The sequence below is a fragment of the Centropristis striata genome, chromosome 16, assembly GCF_030273125.1.
Source record: "Centropristis striata isolate RG_2023a ecotype Rhode Island chromosome 16, C.striata_1.0, whole genome shotgun sequence".
Classification (NCBI taxonomy): Eukaryota; Metazoa; Chordata; class Actinopteri; order Perciformes; family Serranidae; genus Centropristis; species Centropristis striata.
In genome coordinates this window covers 21,078,570-21,097,859 of record NC_081532.1, presented here as the reverse complement: position 1 = coordinate 21,097,859, position 19,290 = coordinate 21,078,570, and the positions used below count along the sequence as shown (strand labels likewise).

At 41.7% G+C, this 19,290-nt stretch overlaps 1 protein-coding gene across 1 annotated transcript in view; it reads left to right on the top strand.

The window, feature by feature from the left end:
* Positions 1-19,290, top strand: part of LOC131988413 (peroxidasin) — a 68,284-nt gene that overhangs the window by 34,498 nt on the left and 14,496 nt on the right. Inside the window, exons 9-16 of the mRNA XM_059353520.1 lie at positions 708-877; positions 1,662-1,934; positions 3,552-3,827; positions 6,560-6,672; positions 6,951-7,107; positions 9,035-9,143; positions 12,741-12,898; positions 18,240-19,246. Of these exons, the coding sequence (XP_059209503.1) occupies positions 708-877; positions 1,662-1,934; positions 3,552-3,827; positions 6,560-6,672; positions 6,951-7,107; positions 9,035-9,143; positions 12,741-12,898; positions 18,240-19,246 (2,263 nt within the window). The remainder of the gene's footprint in view (positions 1-707; positions 878-1,661; positions 1,935-3,551; positions 3,828-6,559; positions 6,673-6,950; positions 7,108-9,034; positions 9,144-12,740; positions 12,899-18,239; positions 19,247-19,290) is intronic.

Genomic DNA, 19,290 nt, shown 5'->3' with positions numbered 1-19,290 from the left:
AATATTTGACGATGTCCATTTTAAACACTTTCTTTCATAGACAACTTTGCTAGGTTTAGGCACCAAAACTACTAGTTTAAGGTGAGGAAAAAAGAGCAGGGTTAGGGTTTTAAAAAAGTAACTCTGTACATAACTTCCAAAGAACACCATTCTCCTGGTTAAAAGCTGCAGTTTGTTTCATACATCCATCACCCCTCCCACCAAACCTACAGGGGCCTATGTGGCTCTTTAATAATAATAATAAAAATAATAATAATAATAATAATAATAATAATAATACATTTGATGTTTATAGCGCTTTTAAAGGGTACTCAAAGTCGCTTTAAGTCACCAAGTTCTAACATTGCTATTCCCATTGTAGAAATGTGTTTCAATACATTTTCCCTAGGTTTGTGGAATACTTTTTAGTGGGGTTTTCGGGGATCCTCCCCAAAGAAAATGTTAGATTTCTCATTTAAAAAATGCAATTTCACACAAGTTTGGACCACCTAGGTACCAAATGCTGGAAGAGCGTGATTAGATAATAAGTAAATAAAATTCCACTAGGAACCAACTACAACCCTTGGTCCTGCGCCTAAGTCTTATAATGTTTTCGAAAACCCTGGATAATGTGGAATTCTATAAAAGTACTGTGTGTAATAGCATGTAAACATATTCTGATTGATGTTTAATCTGCTGTGGTGTGTATGTCCGTGCCTTCTTGACAGCAACGCTTTAAACATGCGTGACGACAGTCGTCTGAACCTACTGGAAGACGGAACGCTGATGATCCAGGACACCAGGGAGACAGACCAGGGAGTCTACCAATGCATGGCCAAAAATGTGGCCGGGGAGGTCAAGACTTCACAGGTTACACTGCGCTACTTTGGAGCCCCTTGTGAGTCGCTGCTTTTAAATCTTAACCTTAAGAACATGATGGTTTTATGTTTGTTATACAGGACATATGAGTTTTTCCATGAGCATGAGGTCATGTTTGTCTAAAAACACGATATGATCACTTATTTTGATCAGAATAGACTTAGGGTTCTGCACTGTGAGAAGCACCTAGGTCAGGTCAAATAACTGGGATGTCTCAGTGAGCCGCGAGCAAAGCCCCGCTGGCTTTCATGTCAAATTTTCTCCCCACATACTTACACACACGAGTACATTCTGTCCTCTGTCTCTGTTGCTCTTTCTCCTGACATGCACACACACTTAAACAGTACTCACACATCAATCAGACAGTGCCAATAGCTGTCTCTGTGGGAGATTAGCGAGGCTGTCTCTGGGTGACCCGCGGGTCACCGGGGGGTGATGGACGGGCCTAGTGACGACCTCTTGTTAAGGAACAGTTTCTGAGAGCAGATGTTGTGCATTTCCTGTCTCTGTGTGATTGTAAACGCCCGGCCTCTCGCTGTGTACATATTTCCTCCGAGTCCACTGTAATCACTGGCCAAATATGGACAGGAAGCCACCATATTATGTCACACACGTAGGAGGTTGTTTTAGCAGTGGAGTTATTGACAGAAATATACAAAGATGATCTTTCTTCTGAGCATTTTGCTAAGTTTTATTTACTTCCCCACCCCAGACCCAGATTAATTTTTTTAACCACCTCTCACTTTATTAATCTAACCCTATTCCCATGTTCTCCCCTCCCCCCTCTCCCTCTGCTCTTCCAGCACGGCCAAGTTTTGTGATCCAGCCCCAGGACACTGAGGTGCTTGTGGGAGAGAGCGTGACTCTGGAGTGTAGCGCCACAGGCCAACCGCAGCCCCGGGTCTCTTGGACAAAAGGCGATCGGACACCACTGCCCACCAACGCTCGCATCAACATCACCCCCTCCGGAGGGCTTTATATCCTCAACGTGGAGCAGACTGATGGGGGACAGTACACCTGCTTTGCCTCCAATAATGTTGATACTATACACGCTACGGCGTATATCATCGTACAAGGTAGGAAGCCCTATGATTCAGATCTGCTCTGAAGTTAAGGCTAATGCATACTCGGCAAGAACAGAGACATTTGTTCTCTCTCTGCAGGGCTGCAAGAAAAGAATGACGTCATCTTGCAGCCCTGGGAGAGAGAACACATTTCTCTGTTCTTGACACATCATCTAGGCAGAACTTTTTTCCTGTGTGGTGTCCGATTGTGTGATTGGTCAGAAATTTGAATTTGAAGTGAGGGGCCAATGAGGACTGCCCAGGAGTTCTGCATTTTGTCGTGAATTATGAAATGTCCTGGCCAGAAATAACTTTGTTCTTGTTCTTGCCAACTCGAGAAAACGAATGAATGTCTCTGTTCTTGAGTATGTATTAGACTTTTAATGGGTTCCTACTTGAACTTTAATAGGTTCCTACTTGCAGACAAACAAATCAAACTGAAAAACAAAACCTCCTCTACCTTGGCAATAAATAACACAGATTTTAATGCACTGAATTGCTTTAGGGTGATTTTCTCAGCGTTAAAATATGTTGGCATTCCTTGAAAGCATTGTAGTTAAATTATGAATGCATTTTGATGTTGCATCTTGTGGTTTTTAGCATGGTCTGGTTAATGCACTTCAAACAGCAATGGGGAACTCATTAGAAGCCGTTAAAAATTGAAACATATTCAAGCATACTGTATATTAATGCATTTCACAGATCGTAGGCAGATCTGCTTACAGTAGTCCATAAAATATCAGTTGGTAACTTTTAAAAGACTATGTTTTGTCATGTTTAATGAAATTGTCACTGTATCTTGACAGTAATACATGAGACGCATAATCTGTGAAAAAATCCTGTTCCTCTGCATCCTTCTAATGCTGTTAATCATCAGTGTCAGTGACAGCGTGTGAAGTGTGATCAAACCATCGATGTAAGCAACGCTGATCAAATATGAATCATGATGCTGTCTCTGCATTACCTATTCCTCGCCTCAAATGTTTTCAGAAACACATCTCATTGACTGTTCAATTGTAAAATAAGAAAATGTGTGACCCATTCACCAATTTCAAAAACAGCGAGTGAGGGAAAGATATGTTCTCTACTTCAAATTCTGCCTGGTCCAGTTTCCTACTTGAGCTTTAAGCAACATTATTATCAATTTTTACTGCTATTATCCAGATTCTTCTAAGACATCAGGACCTGTAATCTCACTTGAACTCACCCAATGTAAGTTGAATTAAAGCAAGACTTCCTGTCTCACCTCACTGTCAGGTCATCGCTCTCCATGCCACATCAATTTAATTAATATCTTCTTGCAAATCTTAAGGGCCTTCTCTCATTCCAGATCTTGCAGATGCCAAATACCAAACATATTTGACTCACAATGTGTCCATTAGTGTGTCTAAATCATTTTGAGATTTGATATCGACTAAATTAATCATATTGCTCGCATTACCAGTTTTCAATTACCGGTTTTCTGTAACTGACTCCTCCTCTGGATTTACTGTATCTTCAGCTGTTATTGTTGGAAATCAGATATTCTCTATATTGTGTCCTCAGCCTGCCACGGTAAGTAAAAGCTCCTGTGAAGCAAGGTTTAATTTTCATACAAAATTAAAAGCTCTTTTCCCTTTTTTTCTGCAGCGGTCCCCCAGTTCACAGTCACGCCGCAGGACCAATCAGCTCTGGAGGGTCACACGGTGGACTTCCCCTGTGAGGCGAGTGGCTACCCCCAGCCGGTCATCGCCTGGACTCGTGGGGGCAGTCCGTTACCCCTAGACCGCCGTCACGTGGTCCTGTCTTCCGGTACACTCCGCATCACTCGTGTGGCGGCCCATGACGTGGGCCAGTACGAGTGCCAGGCGGTTAGCCCTGTGGGGACGGTGCGCATCGCTGTGCAGCTGAACATCCAGCAGAGAGGTGAGGGTATAGAGAGAAGCTTCAGAATAAATGTAGATGATGGGACATAATAATTACCACATGCACTTGAAGAAGGAGAAAGATCAGGGCACAATTCCATAGGGATTGAAGCAGGTAATTATAACTGTGAGGGAAGATTAAGCCATTTAGCTGCTGCACAGTGGCCTGTTCTTTGAGACAGATGACTGAAAAGTGTGGTTGAAACTTTGCTGTCATGCACAGGCTGCTGAAAGGCCCTCTTCAAACACTGCATGTTTGTGTAGGAGCAGGAGGAGGAGGGGAGTGGTAGGTGGTAAAATGTGAAGAGGGTTGGAGTGGTGCAGCGCTCTCCATTTACAGCTAATTTGTCATTTTGCACACACAAATCTTCTGTTAAACTGCTGCAAAACATGTATACACTGAAAGATATATAGCTGTGTGTGTGTGGTTCATTTGAGTGGGCACGTTTTTTATAGTTATGTGCATATTTGTGCAAAGTAAATGTATTATATTGTACTGTAAATCATTCTGCATGTGCATACAGCATGTGTTTACATGTGTTTTTGTTTGGAAGAATGCATCTATAAATCGGTGGCTTACTGCTTCTTTTGTGTGTGCAGATGGTTGTAGTTTGTGTGTGTGTGTAGCTGAAATTACAGGCTTGACATCGCACAGGAAAGCATGGCAGTCTGTAATCCTGTGATGACACCATGTTTTTCCATGTAGTAATGGCTGTTAACATGGCACAAAGTACACGTTGCATAATGGCCCCACACTGTAAAAGTGCTGTACAAGCCCACAGCCGTGCTAGCAGTGTGTGATGGCTGCCTTGTTCTTAGAGCGCTGTGCAGAGGAATAGGCAAAGAAAGGGAAAGCGGGGATTAAACCAATTTTTTATTCCGTGAATATGTAGCATGGCTCCATTCCACACAGATTTCAGTATCTCTTGTAATCACGCTCAAAAAAGTAAACATTGCCAGGTCAGATTCAGCCAGGGATCTTTATTTCACACCATAATCCCCTCTCTATCTCCCCTTTCTGACTCCCTCTCCAATCAAGTTGTAAATGCTATAATAATATTTACTGTTTTTATTGCCTGCAGCTCTGACGCTGTGTACTGTACACTGCAGTGAACCCAATGTTTCAGTCACTTTGATTTAAAGGCAGTCAATTAGTTTCAGACTACAATGAAATTTCCTCCCACACCACTTCTACTACTTGTGGGATTTTCCCATGGCCAGGTGGCTCACCACTGGGTGCTACATGGGAAACGTTTAGGAATTTGAGCATGGTGTGTGTGGGGGGCAAACATCCACCCTCTCCCACCCAACACCTCAGCTCCGGAAGGGTTGTATCATGAATCTTAGACGGTGTAACACAGTGACTCACTCTGTAACAATGCAATCAGCACTTTGTGTTTGTGTTGGGGTGTTAAGTGAAAGCTGACCTACCAAAGTATGGTAAAGCTTTTAAGGGGGACATATTGTGCTCATTTTTAATGTTCATGATTGTATTTTGGGTTTCTACTTGAACACTTCTTTTTCACTTTTTTCTCACACTGTCTGTTTGAATATATCTGTATCCATCCTGTCTGAAGCATTCTGTTCTGTTGGGTCTTTTTCTCTAAGACCCCTACCCAAGAAAGTCTAGTCTGTTCTGACTGGTCAGCATGAGAGAAGTTACACTTTCAAAGCTTTTTGCCAAACCTTTCGAAGACACAGGCTGCTTCTCAAAGGCAAGGGTGCTTCCTTGATAGGACAGGTCCCAGGAGTCTGGTCCTACAGAGACAAGGCAAGACTCCTTCCAATCATTGGTATAAACCACAAATGGAACGGGCTTGCAACTGTGCAGATGTGCATCATAAGGTCATTGGACAGGTCCTACTTTCAATTCAGCGCTACAATTGCACGACATGGATGTGATTTTGGCATCAGTGCATTTGGAGGCAGAAATACCTTTATACACACTCTGGTGAGACCATTGTGCACAAAGGCTAAGCCACAGCTCCACACTCCAGTCCAGTAGGTGGTGGTAATGCACCCATACACTGGTTTATCTTGAATGTGATCAAGCCATTGATGGAGATACTCAGAAGGAGGTGGTTTATATTATACATTCTAATGAGCCTGCATGTGACAAACAAAGGGCAGCAAACTCTGAATCTGGCTTGTTTGAGCACATGTTTTCTCATTTAGGCAGCTCACAAAAACTGACTGACTTGTCTTATCTTACAGTTTGTGGGTTGATTGGTACCACAGATATCCAAATTTATGTGCACGGACACTGAAAAAACAGAGTTTTTCATGATATATCGGATCAAAAGCTGAAAGATCCTGCTAACACATGTTGCAAGGAAAAAAAGAAGAAAAGAAAACCAGTTTCTGTAATGTAGCATAAATTGTTCCACTGTGAGCAATTGCTCATTACACTATTAGCTACCAAATGAATCAATGCATCATTTCTTTTTAAAAATCCATTAGCAATCATAACCCTTTGAACTCCACATGATGCTTAATGTTTTAGCGATGTAATAGAGGAAAGAAAAATAGCAACTGCAGTGTAACACAAACACTGTGAGTGTGTGTGTATGTTCTGTGAGCATATGCAGGACAGGAGAGAGCAGAGATAAGTGTCAGGGTTTCATGTCTGCTATGATTGATTATAAAATGCAGTTTACATGTACAGAACTTTGAGCACTGGTGCATAATCATTAACACATGCGTATGTGTGTGTGTATGTTTTAACTCATTCAGTAACGCCTGTTTTCACAAATGCTCCAAGGGACCTGACGGTGGAGTCTGGCCAGGACGTCCAGATTCCCTGCAGCGCTCAGGGCCAGCCACCACCTGTCCTCACCTGGAACAAGGTTAGATGATAAAGTTAGACAGTGCTTCAGTAAAGAAACGTGCAATGGGTATTTGTCAGTATATCAACTGACGCTAATGATGAGAGTAAAGTCACCTACTTTACATTTGTGCATGTTGAACAGATCCCATCTGTGGAGCTCTTATTGTCTCGTAGTTGGACACACATGCTCGCTCCTAGGGTCATGACCTCTCCCCTCTGTCCCGCCCCCTCACCCTCTCTCTCTCTCTCTCTCTCTCTCTCTCTCTCTCTCTCTCTCTCTATCTCCCCATCTCTCAGGATGGTGTACAGGTGACAGAGAGCGGCAAGTTCCACATCAGCCCTGACGGTTATCTCGAGGTGAAGGATGTGGGCACTGCTGATGCTGGACGATACGAGTGTGTCGCCCGCAATCCCATCGGCTACCAGGTTGCCAGCATGGTGCTGACTGTCGCAGGTAAAACACAACTGATGCCAGCAGCTCATAAACAGACACTTTTTCGTTTTTTTAAATTTCTAACAGGGTAACAGGGTCAGCTAGTGCTCTGTGTCAGTGAGTAAGAGGTTATCAGTGCTGCAGCAAATCTGGTGAACTATGGTGTTTTGTTTTTGTGTTTAATTAGTCAGAGCTTCAATCCTGATGTAATTACAATACGTTGTAAATCATACAGCAATCCTATAAACCTCACAGGCATAAGGCACCAATTTGCTGCAGACTGTAGCAATACCAATAGCTCTGGACCAAATGTACTCAATGTACAAAATACAGGGTAGATGTAAGACAGGAAGCATGGGAGACAGGATAATGGGAGACAGGCAGATGGGAGAAAAAAGATGTACAGAAACACCTACAGTATAATCACTTTTCATGTCAACACCATAATACCTAAAAAACATGGTTAAGGGATTGTAGACGCTTGTCCTTCATCTTCCACTGCATCAATCTGTCTTTTTTCACCTTGTTTATCAAATGTATCCAAATTACTGTGGGTCTTTTTTAAAGAAGCTTTGGACACTCAGCGACTGATATTTTGCAATTTTATGCTACTGGTAAAATGAGTAATGTTTCACTCTACTGCTCTGAGAGTGTGGAGCTCTAAATAACAGAATGGTATAATCCAAAAGCGCAACAAGATTTTGCATGTGACATTAAGACAAGACTACACAATAGCTCATTAATATGCACATGTCACCAACAGGGCTGAGAGGTAGGTCACGTCCAGGTTTCTAATCTCGCAACATGATGGACAGTTTTCAGATATCTGAGTCATTGTTAAAAACAAATCTGTCGGTGCAGGAAAATATTAGGTTAACGTGACCTGTTGCAGTTTCCAGTGGACAGCAGTCCTCTCTTTGTCCTACTACACGTTTCTCTAAGAAAAAACGGGGTTTTGGAGTTATGATCGCAGCTCTATCTCTATTCTCTGGTCACAGTAAGAACACAACCTCCCCTCCTGGTCTGTTGGTGTCTGCCTGCTTCCACTGCCAGACTGTGTTTACTCAGTCTGTACTTAGTCACTGTTCACATCAGTTTCCTATCAGACATTGTGGTCAAGCAGGTTCTCACAGGGTCCGTTCTGTCTGAGCTAGGTTTCCTTTTTGTTCTGGGATTTTGTTAATTCTGTTCAATAATCTACATGGTTGTCTTTTTTTCTCCATCATAATTTGGTTGGGTTGAATTTTCTGAGCGTGTGTTGTGAAGCTGAGGTGGTCGTGGTGCAGTAACCTCAGTGGTTGAAGGTTTACCTGGCCTCAGGACAAGTAGGCAGAGGGGACTCCTTTGTGGGTCTGACTCCTGGCAGAGGAAAGGAGAGCAGGTCACTTGGTTTAATGTGATTTAGGGCTTGTTTTTAAGTATTTAATAGTAGAGGATATTGACCTTATTCTCTGCTTAAATATTTACCAGTCACTAAAAAGAGAAACTAAAACGCGCGTGTGCGTGTGTGTGTGTGCGTGTTTCCTGCTGAGATTTGTCAGGTCAGACCACAGCACTCTGCTGGTGAACCATAAACTGTATCAATGTGCTAGTTGTTGTTGGACTCGTAGTTCTCACATCACAATCTCACTGTGTTCAGTGGCACAGTGAGACGAGAGAGTGTGCCAAGATGTGTTCACTCTGACTGCAGCGCCTTCAAAGGTTCACATACAGTGACTTTGCTCTATTTCTTAACCTTTGATTTTATAGCTTAGACTGTTAACCTAATCTATGTTAAAGCATAAAGGAAAATTACAAAAACACAAAATGACAAATTGAGAAAACAAATTTTCTGTCAGGTATGTTGAGCAGCTTTGTGTTTAACCCAATAAAGTCACAGTTCCCAACACATTAGTACTTTAACTTGTCTCAACTGGGCTCTAATTATCCTGTCTCTGTTTGACAACAGTTCCTGCAGTCAGCAGAGAGGGGGACACCTTTGTGAGCACGTCCATAGAGCAAGCCATCCGTAATGTGGACAGTGCTATTGAGTCAACAAGAAGACGTCTCTTTGATGGGTAAGTTATGAGAAACTCTCACAACAAACACAATCACACACAGTGACTTGCTGTGTCACTGTGTGTTAGCTGTAAAGGATGGTGTAAATGTATGGCAAAATTATAGCAAACATTTTTAATGTTATACATAAATCGTATAAAATGTAGTGTAAATTAAGATTGTGCTAAATGTTTACATTTCACTGCACACACTCAAATTCAACTTTACAACTCAAATTCCCCCTTATTGGTCTTTCTCAGGAGGTATTTTGTAAAAATAGCGTAAATATCATAAACACTTGTTCAGACTGCTGTTTCAAGCCACAATATTTAGCCTCTGTGATGTTTCGCCTTCTATCTGAACGACACAGAGGCGTAATGGGGGGACCAAGTGATCCCGGCTCTGTACCGCCTTCTGAGGTAGTAACACAGGCGTTAAATGCAAAATGCAGGACAACTTTGCTTGAGTCTGTAGAATCTCTACAGTGAGAAACAGCCCAATGTGCCCTTTTTTCGCTATCATTGTTTTGAATGCATCCAGCGGTACCGTCTCCTACCACTTGGTTCCACTGTTTTAGAATCGGTATGAATGTCCTCGGGCATGATCACAGCAGGTTTAATTACAAATATGGTAACTGTCACTGTCACTGTGCAGCAGTAGCTGTATGCCTTTGATTAGGCCTGCATTAAAAGCCCCTAAGTCTACGTAGCACATTTAATTGTAATTTTCTTCAAATAAAATGTACTTTCATATGAATTTTAACAAACCCAATGAGCATTATTGCAACAGCATCATGCCATTAGTCCTAAATGAGCTGCTTTGCCCTGTACAAACTCAGTCCAGAGCTGCATGCTCATGGGGCCTACATTACAATATAAATGGATTGTCTCACATCATCTTGGCACATGACTTGCATGTTCTCAGTCTGAGTCAGAGCCTTCGGGGAAAGAGTGTGGCCATTCAGAAGGCCTGCTAATATTGTTGCTTTTCCCTGTTTCGGTGCACAAGGTTTGCACTTTTAAAGTTGCAGATCTGAACGGTCCAATTAGAAACGGTGCCTCAGTAACGAGAGCCAAACAGATATTCTGACAGCTGCAGTCAGTATTTGTTTACAGCCTTTCATTACATCTTTATGAATTTCTTTATCAATTCGTTTCGGGATGATAGAGGGCACAAATTGTGTCTTGAAGTCTGTTTATCCAGTGCAGTTTCCATTGCACTCTGTCACTGTAAGAGATGTAGGTGGTTTCAATATAGCTTATAAGTGTTTCCATCCTGTTGAATGATGTGGTTAGCAGCTGTGTTTTTCTTGGCATGTGCACATGTGCACTCTGCCCACACTTGGATGCACAAATAAAGTGCACAAGCACATAGACACATATGAAGAAGATGTACACACTACGGTAACCTAAATTGGGATAAGGGGATTTCCAGCTCTGTTTAATGACTATCACAGATTAAGAGGCAGCCTCCTCCTTGGCTGATGGCACCAGGGTCTTTAAAAGGGTTTGGAAATAAGGAAATGACAGTGGAGAATGAGGAGAAAAGTTAGCGGCACTTGTTACTCTGATCATAAAGCACATTGGCGGTGTTGCTGCTAAGTGTCAGACTGTTAGACCTTGAGTGGGGTTTGTTGATGGCAGCAGATGTTCATTATAGAAACAAATTGCATCTGTTTTCAAATTATCAAGACTAATTGCGATTATGCCAGCCATTCTCCCACATGAAAAAAACAATGTAAACACACCTTTGATCTGTCTGCTGTAGGAGGAAAAAAATGTAATTAACCACAGAAATATATTATGTGAAACACTCCACTTAATCAAATAAAATGTATTACATCATTGAATGATAAAGTTTAAATGTAGACTATATTCCTATCATTATATATTTAATCTCTGCATGGAGACCGGTGTCCTCAGCCGACTTTTTTTGCTTAAGACCTAAGGAATCCATTTTTACCAACTAATGTAAGGGTTAATTTTGGTGAGGGAAAAACTAACCATTTCTGGCCATGAAACCATTTCATTTTTTAAGATATCCGAATGAAAATTGTTTATATTGGTATCTATGCAGTTTTTGTCATGCAAATGTGTTATTTTCGTAAATTGTATTTGAATATTCCTGCATACTGGGGTCCACAAACAGTCTTGTAATTGCATAAATTGAATTGAGAGCAATTTTTTTTGCACTTGGCCTCACTGTATAAAATGAGCTGCTGTGACCTCTAGGATAATCACAGACTCATGAAACTTTACAACCACAAACTACAGATCTAAGACATTCAGACGATGTATCGCCCCTATAATAATAAGGGGTTTATTTCTCAGTTTACAGAACAGAAGTGTTTGCCATCAAATCGGCTAAGAATGCAATGCAATCCTAGAAATAATTGCATGGATTTTTCTATTCTTCAGGATTATGCTGTTTTAATGTGGTAAATTAAAGTTTTGTGGGATTTGTGGTGTTAAGTATCATTAAATTTAGCACCAAAACTGTGGAACAAATGGTATCAACCCCAAAATGTCTGCAACAACAGATAAATAAATGAGCTGGTATTAAAAGGGCACCTCACCAAATTTTATTAAAGATGTATGACTAGAAAAAAATGACACACCCTATTGAGTTGCAACTCAAATTAATCTTCAGGTTCCCAGCTTTCAGGTGATGTCCATCACTTCTTTGTGGCGTCTACGGTTGACCTGCTATCTCTGCCCATTGTTGAATATATGCATTTGGAGTCTTGCTGCTGCACCACAAAACTAATTAAAAAAAGCTACGTAACTCAACACATTTTGCCAAAAAGAAAAAGAAACCCATTAAGATGTCACATAAAGTGTTCATGTTGCAATAGTAACTTGGCTCACATGTGGATGATGTCATAATCTAAATGTGCTCGCCAAATGAGACAATTTCTGTTTTTATGTTTTCCCTCTTGGTCTGGGTGGGCCACCTGTGGATATCTCTTAATGGCATATTCATGGTTTGCCACACCCTTAAGTCAAAGTTGAATTAAGGTTTTAGAAAGTAGCTGGAGGTGATAGTAAAGTAGTCCATTAGACTTCGGGAGTGAGAGCAGAACAACACACAGTCATGCACATTAACTCAGGGATGATGGAGAAGATCCAACTAATGAGGGAAATGTCGAAAATGTTGGTGCATGTTTTGGGCTTCGTCCTGTTCAAACTCTCTGACCTGCTGTAGCTGCAGCAAAGACTTTTTCTGGACTGTTTGAGGAAGCTCTGCCTGCTTTTCCTGCCCTCAAATTAAAAGGAAAAAAAATGTAATTTGAACATAAAATTTTAAAAATTAATTTTTCTATACACAAAACATCATAATAATTCGCATTTATGTTGTTTATGTTTATTTAATAGCACATCAATTTTACTGCTGAATAAGTTCTTCTCTAACATATGCTTAAAAATTAAAAAATAAATACAATTTGGATGGTGCATTTGGAGTTGATTTCTCTTATTTTTCCTCTTAATCGAAAGAAATATATAGGAAATATGAAAATTTGAAGAAAATGTTGTTGAGTCCCAGAGCCTCTTTTCCTTCATCATTCTTTTGTTCTCTCCTACTCCCTTACACCGTTTCTCTATCCCTCATCCCTCCAGTCAGCCTCGTACCCCAGGAGAGTTGCTAGCTCTTTTCCGTTATCCACGTGACCCCTACACAGTGGAGCAGGCGCGTGCCGGGGAGATCTTCGAGCAGACTCTTCTGCTCATCCAGAGCCACGTCAACCAGGGTCTCATGGTCGACACCAACGGCACTGGTGAGTCTACTAACCAAATATTCTGTGCTGTAACTAAAAGAGAGTCAGAGTGTCTTCAAATGTCTGAAAAAGGCCTTAACTATTATATAATTTCAGAGGGAGGCGTCAGATCTGCAATGTGCATATTGTTTAAGATTAATTAAGGAAAACAGAGTATAAGTACATTCCTCCACTTTTGGTATTTTGCTTATATTTGAGAGCATTTCTTTGCCAAGAAATGCTGTTTAGGACTTTTCATGGTGGTGTTGGAACCATTAGCTAATAGCCGCTGCCTCCAACACCAGCAAATGAGAGATGTGTGCAGGAAATAGAGACAGAGTGCCACTCGTCTGTCTGAAGACCACGCCCACTGGAGGGGAAAAATATCAGTGCCCAATACTCAATCATGGGTTGAAATGCTAACAAAATGCCTGTTTGTAGCTAAAACTATTAGATTTAAGCATATCATATGATTGTTTGAGCACTCTATGTCTACCAGAAAGGGCAAGTTAGCTGTTAGCAAGCTAATGTTAGCTATATGTTAGCAAGTTAAGGCTCTTAATACTGCTTAGCCTTCTGTTATCCACACATTATCCAGTCTACTGCAACACAAGTTACATTGTGTCAAATGCTTTAGCTTCACATTTTTTTTAACTAAAATATATAGTTAGCCTAAAACTGACTTTGTATATATGACTTTGTGACAAAATGCCCTGCCTATGTAAGCTAACGTTGAATATTCAGAGTTTCAGGATTGTAACTGCTGATGTCTCACGTCTGGATCCACTTTTGTTCTCTTTAAAGTTCAGTTTTTCTGTTCGTCAGGTTATAAAAGTATAGTTCTGGTTCCTTACCCTGTTGTTAGTGCATTTCACCACACAGCAGCTTTTAGACATTTTTATCATTGTTTGCAGTGGGCTCCTTCATTCAATACAAAGTCAGTGGAGAGAGATGGATTATTTGGTTTAAGTGCGCTCTGTCTCTATCGATATTCTTTGAATTCCGTTTTCAGACCGGTTCAGACACTATAAACCAATCACCCCAGGATGCAGCAATGGGGCCCCTGCAAAATGGCAAAATTAGCAGAAGCAGTTGAGAGACGCAGCTAATTCAGGTCCGATGAGTCATATTACTATAAACCCAAATCCATTATCATGTTATCATTGTCTAACTCCCTTTGCAAGTTCTCTTTACATTGTAAATGCTCATGATAATTAGAACTGCACCTGACTTTTTACACAAACCAAACATTGAACTGTTGTTTAGTACCAGTCTTCTAAAATGCAGTTAACCTGCTTCTTTTATTGCAACACTTTATGGTTATATTGATATTTTATCACTACAAAGGAGGGTGTCATGTCCTAACAGGCATCCAGTGTCTGAGTACTGCTGCTTTCTGTCAGGGTGTGAACAACCTCGGAGGGCCCATGGGAGTCTGCTCTCTGGTTTACTGGTGTTGCAGGGCGGAGGCTTTGGCAAACTGTATCTGTCGATTATGCTGTATTCATAGGATGGGGAATAACCAGTGGAATGGAGGAAATGATTAATAGGTGATCGCATTTGGAGTAGTCTGACATCGTCAAGACAAAATGGTTTCATGTCGCTTTCTTTGGACTCAAGTTGCTCCGGACAATAGAAGTCCTGATTGGAATAACTTTTTTCCTATGCTAAGTGGTCAAATTCCAGTTTAAATTCACTTACAGTCTGTAAGTGAATGCATCATCAATCCTCCTATGGCCCGATGTTCACTGGTGATTTCCTCTTCAGTTCAGCAGTACATTCAGTCTGCTGCTCGCCTTTACAAGCACCACACATACAGCCGAATAGCTCAACAGCCTGTTAATTATGACAGTTACAAATTATTGTTTCTGTGGCTTTCACAGTCTCTAATACGGTTTTAATGAGGATGAACGTACTGTGAGTCACAGCTGAGCAGACAACCGCACTCAGTCACTGCTGAGGTGCTCCGGCGCTAAAAGCTACTGATATATAGTCAAAGACAATAGCAGTCTGACTCACCTGATGTAGACTGAAGGGATAAGTCAGCCATTGGCTGCCTATTTTAAACAGAGTTCTCCTTCCCCTAGCCGGATAAGCCGAAGTGTTTTTTCCCCTATCCTAGATTGACAATGGATGCAGCCAAACCTTTATCCGGTGGAGATAGATCTGGCTTTAAGAGATGATAGTCCTTTACACTCTGCATTTCCACACAAGTGCCCGTTGTTTCACCTTAGGACATTATTAGTGAATGCCACATACAACAGCGAAATATTGGCGTCCATTGACATTGCAGTCCAGAATTGTGGAATGAAGTGGGAGCAGTGGCAGTACATGTACAATAAGTGACGGCAGTGTGAGTGCCTTTGAAGCAATGATGGTGGAAGAACTGCCCTTCGTGTTGTTTCTCACCGTCGTGATTCTACAGATGATTTGATTACTGTCAGACTCAGGGGAGAGCCGTGTTTCTGATGATACAGCCCACTTCCTTTCTTATTACCCAGAAGTTGGTTGCAGAAATAACACATAATTTCCGTCTTGTCGGCTCCGCCAGTTCACATTGATTCCGCCTTGCCTAAACAGTCTCGCCAATTTAACGCCTCTGATACTACCTACCTCCAAAGGCGGTACAGAGCCGAGATCACTTGGTCCCCCCATTATGCCTCTGTGATGTTTCGCCTTCAGTCTGAATGTCCCAGAGTTCACAAGTTCAGAATGAGTGTATATACAGTACTGTGCAAAAGTTTTAGGTAGGTGTGAAAAAATGCTGTAAAATAAGAATTCTTTCAAAAATATAAAATGTTAATAGTTTTTTAATCAATGAACAAAATGCAAAGTGAGTGAACAGAAGAAAAATCTAAATCATATCAATATTTGGTTTAGCCTTAAAACCAGCATCAATGCTTCTAGACATTTTTTCACATCTGCCTAAGACTTCTGCATAGTACTGTATCTACAAAAAACAAAAGTTTTCTTGTCTTCTTATTGGATTCAATTGAATAAAGGTCACAAGGGATTTGCAAATCCTTGCATTCTGTTTTCATTACCCATTTCACAGAGTCCCAACTTTATTTTTTACAATCTGAGTTGTAATGCTGGTATGCATGTATCCTATGCATGTAATAATGGAATTTCCTGCAGAAATAGCTAATGGATGGATGGAACTGACATTTTCTGTGGAATATTAATTCTACTGAAGTCTCACTGTGGATTCAGTTAGGAGCTCCCATCCAGTTTCCTAAGCAAAGTTTCATTCAACCAGCAATTCAATTCTCCACCACCGTATGTATTACCATGTTATTGTGAGCAACGTTTGGCTGCAGATCGGCCCTCCATCTGTATGCCATTTTCTCTTAAGCATGGCCTGAGGCATAGAGACATAATCATGGAGCAGTTGACGAGGAGCCCGTAAACAGTTTTATTAGCCCTGTGTCACACCACACTACACTTAACCTACAATCACCGCCGAGCACAGGACAAATTTTAAGATGGTGTGTGTTGGTGTACAGATTTTCCCAATTATGCAAGTGTGGAGGGAGATTGGGAAAGCTTGGGTTGCTTTGGATGTTTACATGCATAAGCATCTGTCTTTGTTTGCATTCACATATGCATGGAAAATGACTTTATGGTGCATGAAAGTACTCATTGTAATGGAGGGTTAAATTTAACAGCACAAAGGTCACACTGTGTGGAGGTGTCGCATGTGTGGAGCTTTGGAAAATGTTGCATGAGTTAAAGAACCTATTTGTAAAGGAAAAAGCATGTAAAGAGTATGTTGTCAAGCGGGAAAGATTCAGGTGACAGGAAAGAGAGGTGGGGAAAGAGAAATAGAGCGCTGTGAAGTACGAACAAAGAGACAGAGACAGTGTTTTCTTTACTTGTGCCAACAACCAAGTGTTCATTGTTGCACTGGCCTCGAACCAAGCTAACACAGTTTTCTGCCCGTCAGCAGAAACAAACGTGTTGTTTTGATTGTATCTCTTTTTTTATCTGAGAGGGCAACACCACTGTTTCCCCATTGTCTTTATTCTCACACACATACACACATATACACATTTACATACAGAACCACACAGGACACACCAAGAATGTAAGGGAAGAGGGGTGGAAGCTGGAACTGGAAGCAGGTTTTGCTATTTAGACAGGAAGTCTCACCGAACCCACCACACACACTTAACACTTGTTTTCATGCATAACCATAACACCACATTGCTAATCCGTCGCAGGTCTACAAAATTACACATTGATATGCTGCACATTGAAATTTTCACAGAGAAGCTTTCACATATCACAGCAAGTCAGGGCAGGTTAGTGAAATACTGCAGTGTGTACCCTCCGGATAGGAGTTCTTTCTACTCTCTGTCTACTATAAAAATATTTCATGTATGTCAATCATATTAATAGACACTAGGTTAGTGTACATCCTAATAAATAGCTTAGCCTATTTGTAAATCTAAACGAATCCAGGGAAGCATTGGAAGTAATCAAGTCGCCCTTGCTGTGCTAGATTTTCATTTGAATACACAATGAATGAATGCAGGCTATGTGAAATGTATAATTTTCTACTTTTACCTTTACTTTGTGTGAAAGCTCCTTTTGTTTTCCATGGTAAAGTAGCATTAGGTAAGTCAACATTGCTTAGCAAGCTAACGGTAGTGGGCTAACACTGATGTGGAGCTGTGGTTGTCCGGTTATTGTGAAATATAGAAGTATTATAATAAAAGTATTGTTGCTTTAAGCAAAGGCCACCTAATGAACCACAAAGTAAATCTCAAACATTTGGTCGGCATGACAAACAGAACTCATACCATGTTGTCTGGTGTTTCAGTGAGTTAACATTTATTGTAATTAATTTTAAATACAAATTGTTCCTCATCTCTGTTTATTATCTATGCCAGCCACACACATTTGGTTGCAAGTCACATATTTGACCGAAACACAAGCTGTCATTGTTTAGTAGGAGTGGGATTTTTAAAAAAGATTTTACCACAGAATACCTAACTATGTGGCGGTCAATAATGTCTCTAACATTTGTCATTAATTAGCCAATACTGGTGGTGCCACTAGATGGCCAACACACAAAACGGCTACATGATTCATCTTCATCAATTTATTATCACAAATCCAACCCACAAATCCATTGATTGTATCAATAAATCAATCAGTCAGTCAGTCATATCAAATATATTCCAATCATTTCCTTATCTTTGTGCATTAAAAGCATGAAAAACTAAATGTATGCTTGGAAGGGGTCTTAGGCAGTCTCATTGAGTGTCCTCATTAAGGATGCTAATAGGCTAATGGTAAAAGTTTTTAACATTGTTCCAGCCTCTGCATGTGTTGAATTTGTTTTGTTTTCCCACAGCATTTCGCTACAACGACCTGGTGTCCCCTCACTTTCTGGAGGTGATTGCGAACCTGTCGGGCTGCACAGCCCACCGTCGCTTCAACAACTGCTCTGATATTTGCTTCCACCAGAAGTACCGCAGCCACGACGGGACCTGCAACAACCTGCAGCACCCCATGTGGGGCGCCTCGCTCACTGCCTTTGAACGGCTCCTGAAGTCAGTCTACGACAACGGCTTCAACCTGCCAAGAGGTGCTACCGATCAGCTGCATAATGGCTACAGACTGCCTCTGCCCAGGTTGGTTTCCACCGTCATGATTGGAACAGAGACCATCACTCCTGATGACCGCTACACTCACATGCTGATGCAGTGGGGTCAGTTCCTCGACCACGACTTGGACGCGACAGTGGCTGCCCTCAGCCAGTCACGATTCTCTGACGGCCAGCTGTGCAGTCAGGTCTGCACCAATGACCCACCGTGCTTCCCAATCCAGTTCCCACCCAATGACCCACGGCAGCTTCGAAGTGGCGCCCGTTGCATGTTCTTTGTGCGATCCAGCCCTGTGTGCGGCAGCGGGATGACTTCTCTCCTCATGAACAGCGTGTACCCAAGAGAGCAGATCAACCAGCTGACCTCTTACATCGATGCTTCAAACGTCTACGGCAGCTCGCGCCATGAATCTGAGGAAATCCGCGACTTGGCCAGCCAAAGGGGTCTGCTCCGGCAAGGCATCATCCAGCGAACAGGGAAACCTCTTTTGCCGTTTGCGACTGGACCACCAACTGAGTGCATGAGGGATGAAAACGAGAGTCCAATCCCATGTTTCCTAGCTGGAGATCACCGCGCCAATGAGCAGCTTGGTCTGACCGCCATGCATACAGTGTGGTTCAGAGAACACAACCGTATAGCTACAGAGCTACTGAGACTCAACCCCCACTGGGACGGGGACACCATCTACCACGAGGCTAGGAAGATAGTGGGGGCCCAGATGCAGCACATCACCTACAATCACTGGTTGCCGAAGGTAAATGCTGTCATCTGAAATCTACTGATGCAACATCTTGTCTA